Source organism: Hemibagrus wyckioides, linkage group LG11, assembly GCF_019097595.1.
Source record: "Hemibagrus wyckioides isolate EC202008001 linkage group LG11, SWU_Hwy_1.0, whole genome shotgun sequence".
NCBI classification, from domain to species: Eukaryota; Metazoa; Chordata; class Actinopteri; order Siluriformes; family Bagridae; genus Hemibagrus; species Hemibagrus wyckioides.
In genome coordinates this window covers 20906336-20918466 of record NC_080720.1, presented here as the reverse complement: position 1 = coordinate 20918466, position 12131 = coordinate 20906336, and the positions used below count along the sequence as shown (strand labels likewise).

Genomic DNA, 12131 nt, shown 5'->3' with positions numbered 1-12131 from the left:
TTCGGGCCGCTCTGCTGAGCTGAACCGCTCAAATAGCATCTCTGTAACACTTGGCTAGCAGAAATTGCCTCTGACTCCATATTTCTCCTTCAAATCCTCTCTCTCTCTCTCTATAATATATATATATATATATATATATATATATATATATATATATATATATATATATATATAACTGCTAAATCCTCTGTTGTTTTAAGGAGGCTCTCTCACACTCTCCTCTCTCTCTCCTCTCCCTTCTGCCCTCTTTTGCTAACCATTGCCGACACAGGTTATAATGGAGGCATGTTAATAATTAACGTGAGAGCAACTGGAGACAATTAAGCCTGTTGACTGGCCCATTAATTTTCCCGGTCAGAGTTACGAGTGAAATCAGAGGGGGAAAGGTGCTGCGTTATTGCCGGCTAATCGGTTTGTTTCCATCTCTTCCATCTCACAAGAGACAGAGAAACAGGAAATGCATGTGCCAAAAAGCATGCTGGAACTCATAACTCACTCAAGACTAATTTGACTTGGCCAGCCAGAGGTCCCACTTGTTTTAGGAAACCGTTTTCCTGGATAGTTTACGGGAAAGACTCGATTGAATCGATTAAAATCTTCACCTTAGTGACTGAGTGAAACACACAAGAAGTCAAACCTCAAACTTACTATCATTTTACTATCATACTTGAGGTTACAGTCTTACTGTGACAGAGCAGTTGGTTAGTTTACATGGATGATTCATTTTAAGTATTGAATGAACAAATTCAGTGGCATTATTTTATATATTCTACGTCTCAGACTAATGAATTAATAGCCGGATAAAACATCTCGTGCACACTTTACAATTTCATGACCTTGATTTTGTATCACATGGCTACTTTAATTTGTGTGCTGAATTAACTACCTGTGCACGATATAAAAAAAAATAAAAAATAAAATGTAAAATGAAAATGATTCTGAATAATGTGGTCAAAGCTATATTATTATATTAACCTGAATTTGCAGTATGATAATGCAGCAATATACAGGAAGTATACTACACTTTGATTATCTCCTCATTCAGAATTCACAGTATTTTTAATTTTAGTATTTTTTGACTAAATTCAAGTGTGAACAAGGTCAAATCCGATCTGGAGATGGTTTGGGAAGCATCTGACCTTGTGAACATGAAAGTGTCTTGAAGCATCTCAGACAGCAACGTAGGACCGTCAAATCAACGGCATCGTCGGCATTAAATACGTAATCATCGTCAGACTGTTTAGAAATCGTGCTTAATAGCAGCTTATAGGCTAACGGATAAGAGCAGTGCTATAACAGCAGAGGCAATGGTAGCTGGTTTTCGAAGCTTCTTTCATCTTCTCATCTCTCATTCATTTACTTGTGTTAGCAGACCATGCAATTAAATAATTTGAAACAGCTCACACATGTACATACAATAGGATTTGCAGGGCAGGTTTGAAAATAAATACAGAGGAAGACAGGAGTAATAGAAGTGTGTGCAACCCTTCATCCTTTGGAAACCATGAAAGAAATCTGATCCAAAGTGGTCACTGGAGATGCATTAATAATGTCAAGTGTAAAGGGCTACAGATGGATGTTAAAGGCAGGTATGAACAAGGTCACTGATTCATTCACAACTGTTCAACCTTTCCATCATCAAAATACACCAACAAAACAAGTGCAATATGACCAGAAACACAAACGCCCAAATAGATCAGAATTCTAATCACACTCACCTTTCCTCACTATATATCTGTCTGCCTGTCTGTCTATCTATCTATCAATCCATCCATTAAATTGTATTTTATCATATGGACAGATAAGTCACATGCGGTGTCATTTCTTACAGCACTGACATTACAGATGGCTTTTGACTTCAGAGAGCTGCCTCGTCTCGCTTCCTGCCGTAACTAAGCGTAGCCTAACATTAGAACTGCAATTCATTATCCTGCAAATTACATTACCCTCTCATCTAAAACTGCACAGTTTGCCTTTAAGTAAGACTTTTGGATTAAAAGTCTTAAATTAAGCAAATTTCAATTACTATTAAGGTTTCAAAGCCACTTCAGAGAAGACCAAACACTTAAACAGGGTTTTAAGCCATTTCAAACACACTGCCATATTTTTATTGTATTTTGTCCTATTTATCCTACAGCATGTTTACTTTATGTATACAACCTTAGTATACTTTTCCTAAACCGTGTTATTAACATCACCCAGATAGTGTCTCCTAGAACTTTCTAGAACGTTATTTTCAGCTCACATGGTAACTTTGTGCCTGTGAGGATGTAATACAGAAATGACACACACACCAGTGTTAAGACCTCATCTGTAACTACGGACTGAACCAAGAGTTGTGCATGAACTACATGCGCAGGCTGCAGTTAACATTAAAGCAGAGGTATGTTTTAGCCGATTCTGCCTTTCTGGCCTTGCACTAGAGCCCATTTTTCTTGTGCATTGTCAGCTCGAGGGAGGAGCAGTATTAAGTCCAGTGCCACTGCCTGACACTTTGATGTAACTGTATGTCATACTGAAATATAAGTTTTGGGCTGTAAATTCACTCCAGAAACTAGGGACTGCCATTTGAGGCCAATATTAAATGGATAAAAGTTATATTATTCATTAATTAACAGTATTGTACCTTTTAGTCCATAAAGCATCTCAGTCAGAGACACTGCTACTGTCACGAGCTGACGGATAACAACACTTACTTCAAGCTGTAATTGTAGCAGATAAATCGTTAGGTCAGCATGTCCGACATGTTCAGGAGAACATGTTTCATGAACAAAATCACAGCCATTATTTTATTTATTCAACATCTCCGACTAATGAATTAATGGTTAAATAAAACACGGCCTCAATTTAGTATCACATGGCTACATTAATTTTTGTGCTCAATTAACTGCCAGTGCATGATACAGAAAAAAAAAAAATGGATCAAGTGCTATTTTATAAGCTTCTGAATAATAAGCTTCTAAGCCACTGAATTTGCAGTGTTTTAAATGTCTACTAGGGCTAAACAGAAATTTACTGAAAATTTTCTTAAACTTAGAAGTTTAATGTTCATTTCAAAGTTTATCTTCTCATTCAGAATACACAGTATTTTTTATTTTGTGTTATTAAATTGTATCTTGATTTTACATTTCATTTTCTTCTTTGCACTTTTTACATTTTAGTGCTTGGTGGTCTAGACGCTATCGAAAAATATTGAGTGCATGCACTCGAGAAAAATCGGAGGTGTGACCTACAACCAGGTGATTTACAGAATCTTAATGGCCTCAGAGAAAAATAAACTAAAGTAGCTGCATAAAAAGTGTCCACTTTAACTACGACTCTATAAGTTGTCTTTATTTGTCACATATACATTAATACACAGTGAAATTCTTTCTTCACATTCCTTGGGGTCAGAGCACATCTCCAAGTGCCCCTGGAGCAGAGTAGGGCAGTTTGGTGGTGCTGGGGCTTGAACCTCGATCATCTGGTCAAAAACCCAGCGCCTTAACCACTTGAGCTACCACCGCCCCAAATTATATGTAAAGCTGTTTAGCTCTATACTGATATTTATGGGGTATGGCTCTTGATCCAGTTTTGGCTCTTCTTTAGATTTCGTTGTCTTATCAGCATCGTTTTGCAACGTGAGAATTAACCAGAGGAAAGACATGTGTGTTGATCTGATATATGTTAATGTTGTGTCTGATCCACTGCCTTTTAAGAAATGTGGGGCTAAGCGTTCAGGTCCAGGTCCTCTCCCTTTCTGACCTTTGCACTTGCGGGTTGTGTTTCAGTACTGTATATGTGTAAATATATGTAAGTGTATAAACTGTTAGGTTTTAACTTAATTTATCTTTGCTTACTGCAGTGAGAGTGCTGATCTAGGATCACTTCCCCATTAACATTATGCATCTATGAAACTATTTGTAATATCCAAATATTACTTCACAAAATTTCAAGAATAGAGGCTCTGCTTTAGGATTACGATTCTCTGGGGTGTTTGTAACACACTCATTGTAATTTATTCTGTTCTGTAATCAAACCCCTTCTCTTGTTTGTTGCAATATGGTCCTATATTTAGCGCCACTTACACTCATTTACATGGATGAGATGACAATAAAATGAAACATATAAACATCCCAGAAATCCCAGGACTCCTGCATTTGGCCAAGTGCCTACACATGTTATTAGACTCTTCCTGAGCCTGTCACATGGTTCCTCACATCCACATGCTTGGCTTTAACTATCATTTGAACCCATGTGGCAGGTGAAGTCATACGGAGAGTGTAACACACAAAGACAGTGTACTAGCCCATAATCACACAAACTTGACCCGACACGTCCTGACTGGCACCCTGTCATGGCCCTGTCAATCAGAATGGCTGGGTAAGGGTTGCTAAGTGACAGTGTAAAAAAAGGGCTTTGAAAGGGCAGGGAATATTCTGGAGAGATAACACGAGCTCAGACATAATGTAGATCACTGCTCAGCCTCACAACATCATATCACACACTAGGTCACACATGGGGGCAGACTATATTCAACTGGCATCATCACCTCATCGTCTTCATGCCTGGACATTGAAGCACGTGTGCATTGGGGCCAAAAAGTAAAATCACGTAAGATGCAGGGTTTTTATTTTCATATGGAGATATGAATCTCATGGGAGATCCAAAGCCCACAGAGTGCATTAACATGAACATGTGGCTTTCTGCGTTCATTCCTCAGTAAATGCCTGGTGTCAGGAGGTGCATTTGGAGTAGGCTGTGAGTGTGCAGATATGGTATAATGAGACTAGAAAAACACAAACGAGGCAACCATAGAATCATAAGAACATGAAGTGAATGCGACAAATGCAAGACAAAGCATGTTACCAAAGATAAAACTGAAATACCAGTGCTCATTACATTTTAATGTGACTCAGGTGTGTGTGATCTCCAGATGTGCAGGGGCTGATGGGTAATGTACTTGTGACCCTGTTGCTGGTTCACTGGTTGTCCTTCTTTATATCACTTTTGGTCAATACTACCCACTGCAAACTGGGAACACCCCTTTGGGAGCTGCTCGGACCCAGTTGTCTAGCCATGAGAATTAAGCCCTTGTCCATTTTTCTTGCTTCCAACACATTAACTTCAAGAACTGATTTTTTTTTTTTTTTCCTAGCATTCATCCGGCACAATGGTATGGTCGGCTGTTTTGTAGCAAATCAATTGATCCGCATGATTTGGCACAGGTTTTACACCAGATGCCCTTCCTGTCGCAACCCTCCCATTTTTATCCGAGCTTGGGACCAGCACTGAGAGTTAACTCTTCAGTGGCTGGGTTGGCACCCTGCCCAGGAATCGAACCCAGGCCATGGCAAAGAGAGCACGGGGTCCTGCCAACTTCTACCAACTTCACCAGGGCCACGTATTGTTCTACTTTTAGTAAAACTTCAAAATGCCTTATTTGAACCCAAAGAGAATGCACATGTTAAAAACATACTGACGTTTAGTGCCACTCCATCTCTATCTGTTTGGCTTCGGCAGGCTGGCAAATTAAATAGTGACGCTATGTCTGTTGCCTGTCCTCAGCTGGTGTTAACAGCTTTGTACAGGTATTCGGGGATTCCTTTTGTTCTGTGTGAATGCACAGTGGACAGTCTCATCGAGCAAGAACTTAATTACCCTGTCACACAGGAGCCTTGTTAGCGAGTCGCTAGCACCCTCCAGCTTTGGGGGACATGGTCTGACATGACTGTGGCCTCTTCCTACAACAGCTAGCTTAGCGGTTCAACTAGCTTTGCCAGTGTAAGCACATTTTAAATTTCTTGCTTTGCTATTTGGCCACAAGACAAGTGTTACACTAACGCTTCCTGACACTCTGTGCTCAATTTTAATGGAACAATGGCCTGCACGAAAACAGTTATATTGATCATATTGATTTTGTGCATTTCTCCTATTTCACACTCTGTTTAAGTGACAGCGTTTGTCTGCATGAGGCAATAGGACAGGAAAAGCAAATTGGGACAGGCCTGACCTGACTGAACATTACTGACCCAAGACTGAGAGGAACTGTAAGCTGCAAGCTCGGCTGTTAAGGGTAAGCAAGCATGCGAGGTTCGAATTAAGTACTGTGAGCGCTGTGTGCCTGCTTGCCTCTTAGCAGGAAGCCAACAGTTTCCACTCACTGGAAACAAGGTGATCAAGGATTAAATCTGGCTAGTTTATTCTCTCTTCTGGTGGAAGAGACTGGAGGGTGTACCACCAAGGGAGCTGCACTCACCATGGCCGTCTCCTCACGTCGTACAGGTCAATCTTATTAGGTGCTCTCCATGGAGTGGCTGATGGGCAGAGAAAAGAGAAAGACAAAATAATGTAGAACTCATAACAAAATCAGAAATTAAGGTAAAGACAATATTAACACTCATACAACTCTATAACACTTAGCTCTTAACACAGGACTATTGTTGTTCTAAGCCCTGTTTCTATCCACATACAGAGGAACGATTCACACTTATAATTGAGGTTAGTACCACTTTTTACCCGGGGTTATGAAACACTGCTTTATACCCAGGGTTAACTCCGCATTGCAATGTCGTACAGTACGTGTACAATGTGAAACAATGCCATGTTAGAATATTATGGCTTAGCAACAGAGACCCAATCAGAAATTGAACAGCACATGCCTCTTATCATGCTCTTTTTACATTTACAGAAACAGTTGCAGAAACCCTGCATGCTATGGAAACAACAGTTTGAAGGTGTTTGATTTGAAATATATATATATATAAGGTATCTATTGGAGCAAAAAAGAAGACAGTTTTATTTTTACAGAGAAATTTTATACATATTTGATATCAAGGAACGACTGGTCCACTACGTGACCTGCCCTTTTTTTTTTAGACACATTTTTTATATATTGGCCAAGCCTATTTTTCTTGCTGATGTGAAAACTATATTTATCCAAACATGATTGTTGATGTCGCAAATATGCAAATAGTTATACAAGAAAGTTGAGTCAGGGTTACAGAATGTACAATGTAAAACGTCCAGAATAATGTACATGGAATTGACAATCACCCAGAATCAATGGCTATTGCAATTGTGAACAGCCTTTTATATCTGTCAAATATATAGCGTGTCAAAAAAGCTTGATTCAAATTGATTAGATGCACTTACTCCCAAAAAGCAAAAATCCAAATTTTTAATTCTAGTGTTCTATATGGGTCATTTATGTAAACTAAGCTGGTTAAAGGGAAGTAACAAGGATTTCTGAGAATTAAAGATTAGGGAGAAACATATTCAAACACTATAATGATTGACTAATCCTTTCACAAAACAGTATGAGAGGATTACTTCATCTCAGAGTCAGGCTGCCAGAGAGACATATTCAGCAGCACTGAATCTATATGGAGTATTAAAATATCGCCTGGCTTGTGGTACAGATATGTCAGCATGTGGTCATATCTATACTTGTTTGGAAACAAACCCTGTGAGGACACACCTGGGTAGTATCTGGTAACACCCGTGGCACTTCCGAAGACCTGCCAGCGCAGTGAGGGGTCCTCTCTGCTGTTATCTATAAACACCCGCTCCAGCGCCTGTGTCCAGTTCAACTCGTTCAGAATGGTGGGAGCTGAGCAAGACAGAGAGAGAGAGAGAGAGAGAGAGAGAGAGAGAACCAGAAGTCAGTATTATTTTCAGGCATTTATGTGAAAGATATAGTTTACATATTCGAACATAATAATAATAATAATACTAATATTAATAACAATAATAATATCACTGCTGGATGGGTGCAGGATGCTGAAAAAAAAGGATAAATTTCTCTAGGTACCACATTAAACACAAAAATGTCAAATAATACTATGTACTACAGTAGTGTGTAGTAAGTATCAACAATGTAAGCTAACAAGGTTGAGAGAGAGAGAGAGAAAGAGAGAGAGAGAATACAGAATCATTTAGGAACTTTCCTTTCCACTTATCATCTTTGAATCTATAGTATATATATATATATATATATATATATATATATATATATAGTAATGCCCTTTTAATAGCAATCCTGCACACACATAATAGTAGCAATTTCAGGGAAAAAAGAGGTATATGGATCTCACACTTGACATACAGCCATCGTGTCCACTGCTTTAACTACAGCAACGGCTTCACCAATTTTCATTTCTTTTTTCTTGATATACCCTACTGTCGACTCATTGATGCCATAATGGCAGGTAAGCGCAGCAGCGGACTTCACTGTACAAAGAATATCTAATACACATAAGGTCCTCGCTTTCTTTTGCCTCTCGGGAACACTTTCAAAAGCACCAGAAGCATACTCTTTGGAGCCGTAATTACAGTCAATATTTTATTGCACTTTAAAGATGCAAAGGCTGCATCTTTGGTTTCATCAATTGCATATTAAGAATGATGTGCAGCAAATTATTTACACACTTGCCACGGCAGATGCATCTGTGATCTTTTTGTTTTTCGAGTCTGTAATGCTGTACTGGGTTCATGCTGTGCTTCTGAAACCCTTTTGTTAAAAACCATGAAACCAATAAAAAACTAAATCTATGGTTCCCTTGTGTGTCCTTTTGTGTAATTTGATTGGACAGTATGTGCTCAATCGATCTACTCGGGGGAAAGACGAGTAATTATTCCACCTAGTTCATGTTCATCACACTCACGTCTGTAGCTTGCATGCTCCTTCTCAGTCACTTCTGATGTGTTACAGATGTGCATGTGAATGAGAGATCAAATCGACGTGTGTTTCACTCTGTGTAATCGCGCAACACTGCTGTCATTGATAAACTGCATGAATCTACACTCTGGGCTAGAAAGAAATCAGCCTGACCTCAATTCTTCATCTCATTCTTTGGTGTATTTTTCTTACAACCATTGCTGGTGCTGTTGCAATTCACAGGTTATGGTTTGAATAAATCTAGTAAGTAACTGTGATGAGAAATAATTTAAAAAAATTCAAGAAAAGAACATCACACATTTCAGCCACCTTACAATCCTTGGAAAAACTGATCACTGGAAATGTTGGGGGATATAAAAATAAAATCTGGATCAATTACAATCACTGAATTAAAGTGGTTTATTTAGTAATTTACAGCTGAAAATGAATTGTAAAATCCAAATTTAAAAATTCCTGACAAGCCATTTCACCTCTATTAACCTCCTCCTCCAGCCAAGCTCCAAATAATTTAGGCAGATATTTCTGATAATGGGAAAAACCAGACACTTGGCATAGCAGGGCCATAAAAATGGAAGCAAGAGAACGGCAGAATTCCCAGGGTGTCCAAGAACAGCAGTGTAATGTCAGATGTGACCTTGAGCAAGGTGGTACATGAGCCTGGGACAGATGTGAAAACAACCTGGGAAAAAGGGTTATGCCCTATTGTGCTGAGATCGCGAGTTTGAATCCCAGTGATGCCACAGCCATCCATGGAGCAAAATTGGCAGCACTGCCTTGTAAGCAAGGGAGGCGTGGCATACTCTCTCTCTCCTGTATCAATCACAGCCACACCAGCTAAATGTCACTGCGTCATCATCCAAGGTTCAATTCAATTCTTATATGTATTAGCAATGGACACTGTCTCAAAGCAGCTTCACAAAAATACAAAAATTCAGAATAAAAATTACAAAAAAAAAGCTAATTCCTAATGATTCCTAATTCTTTAATTCCTAAAGCCAGATGCTATGGTGGCAAAGAAAACTCCCTGAGACTACTGTATATGAGGAAGGAACCAGACAAAAAAGGGAACCTATTCTCATCTCTGTGACTCTGAAGAGTGTTGAAGTGTGTAACCAGGAGCGTTTGGGCAACATATAAATCAGCGTAATTTAACACTAATTCCTTCCTGCTGAAGTCAAATGTTCAATGATGGAGACCTGAATGTAAAACCGACTGCTGCAACTGCAGGTTAGTAGCTGTTATGTGATAGGGGACATCAAACTAGAAGGTGGGAATTGACCATATATAAATATGGGAGAAAAAGTGAGCAGGGTGTTTAATCGGCACAAGCAAGCAAACTACATGACGACCATTTACACTATTACAAAGCTGGGCACAGTAAACAAACAAATAAATAAATAGATGTATTTATTTATTCCTCTTTAGTATCAGCTTTATCCTGGTTAGCATTGTGATGGATCTACGCCTTTCCCAGGAACACTGAGTGCAAGGCATTAACACATCCAGGATGAGCCACTCCATCATAGAGCAAGCAAGTAATCCATAACAAATTCACCCAAGACAAAAAAATTCATTTGGGAAGAAATGCTACCCCATAACAGAAAAGAGAGTTAGTCTGTGTCTATGATAGCTGATGCACTGCAGTGGCTGAGCTGCATTATTGGAAGATTTAGTACATGCCATGTAGGGGGCACTATTTTTTTCTTCATTTTCTCTGCCTAAAACTTTTCGACTTATCTGTCTATTCAATTCTCCAAGTCTGTCTGCAGTGTTCTACTTTCTGCTGTGTCTCTCCTGCTCCTGCTGTCTCTCCTCTTCTTATCCATTCTGTGCCTGTACGTCTCGCTGTGTTAAGCTTCTTCATAGCTACGGCCATGCCTCTGTCTGCTCTGGCGAGCTTCATTCTCCTGTAGCACTGTGTATAGCTCTTGATTAGTGACCTACATGGCACACACCAACATGTCTGTCTTTCTATTCCTTATTCCTCTCTCTCTCTCTCTCTCTCTCTCTCTCTCTCTCTGAGTATATGTTTGTGCTGTCTTACCGTCACTGCAGAACATTGCAGACAGACTTGAAAAGTAAATAAAATGAATAAATTAATGAAATAAAATTGTAAAGAATGCTTCCTAACATGGCATGCACTCTATATTAATAACTCTCTAATTAGTGCTGCAGCTCTCTCTCTCTCTCTATCTCACACACACACACACACACACCACAGAGTGCAATCAGGTTAGTAATGAGTAGCTGATTAAAGGGGGAGAAAGAAAAGAAGAGGGAAGGACAGTCAGCAAAGGTGATGTTACTCAGTTCTGCTCTGATTTAATTGTTGAGGCAGTCGGGGTTAGATAACACCCAACCCTGAAGAAACGTGACACACACGCACATCAGGATTTCCTGCCACTAAACACACATTCTCATTATTGACTTCCTGTGTAGTTTTCAATTAAGCCTGGGATGAGCTATTATAATGTACATAGAGAATGCTGTACAAGCGTGTGGCACTAGACCAAGCTTCTACTGAGTATCTAATGCTCTAGGTAGAAATGTAAGTGGGGTACAGAATGAGTGTGTCATATCCTATTTCGAAGCCTATGTTATTAATTCGGTGTGAGGACAATAAAGGTTGCCCAAATAAATGAAAGAAGCTAGAAAACAAGTCTGTCCAATAATCAACAATATCAAGCATTAAACTTTATAGTACAATTATAGCATTGCTTCCTTGTGATTTGTTTTGCCTGCAATGGACTGGCACCTGTCCGGTGTATAGGGTGTGTAGGAGAATCGGTACAGAAAATGGAAGGATGGATGGATTTTCTTTGCTCCAGAAAGCAGGACAGTGCTGGGATTCTGTGGTTTGTGTGATACAAATGCATATGAATGCTTTACTGCTCATGTGTCTGTTCTGTGGCAGTCAAAAATTCTAGGCTCATGAATATCTGAATGCATTCAAACAGGAAATTTGTTCGCATGCCTAGTTTTTGTCTGAAAAGCAAATGTGCTTCACTGCTTCACTCGTTTTTTTTTTTCCCAATGTGTTTGAGTGCTCAAGCTGAAAGACGGAAGGCAGACCAGAAACTGGATGTGGTCTGTAAAGAAAGTCAGGAATTAGGAAACAGGTGTATTCTCAGTTCATTGTAGGTTAATTACTGCTTTATAAATATGAGTACGGCTTATTGCTGTGTTTAGTTATCCTGATTACGAGGACAAAATGTGAGTAAGGTTACACAGCTGGTTACACAGCTTTACTATGTATGAGTGACAAAAGAAGCACAAAAACATAATGGTGCATTTGAGTGCTCTCTCTCTCTCTCTCTCTCTCTCTCTGTCACAGACAGTGTTCATACTGAGCACGTGTGGGTATGCAGAAACAATACCTCCTCTACTGTCAGTGACCAAGCAGACGCGCACACACTCTCACACACACACACTCTCACACACACACAAATGCGGGGCTCTGGCAGGTCATCTA

At 39.4% G+C, this 12131-nt stretch overlaps 1 protein-coding gene across 2 annotated transcripts in view; it reads right to left on the bottom strand.

Annotated features, from left to right (window-relative positions):
• The window catches only part of cacna2d2a (calcium channel, voltage-dependent, alpha 2/delta subunit 2a), a 208772-nt gene that overhangs the window by 50683 nt on the left and 145958 nt on the right, over positions 1-12131 (bottom strand). For both annotated transcript variants that reach the window (XM_058404248.1, XM_058404249.1), the window contains exons 7-8: positions 7460-7591; positions 6239-6296 (exon numbers count right to left, since the gene is read on the bottom strand). In XM_058404248.1, coding sequence (XP_058260231.1) covers positions 6239-6296; positions 7460-7591 — 190 coding nt within the window. The remainder of the gene's footprint in view (positions 1-6238; positions 6297-7459; positions 7592-12131) is intronic.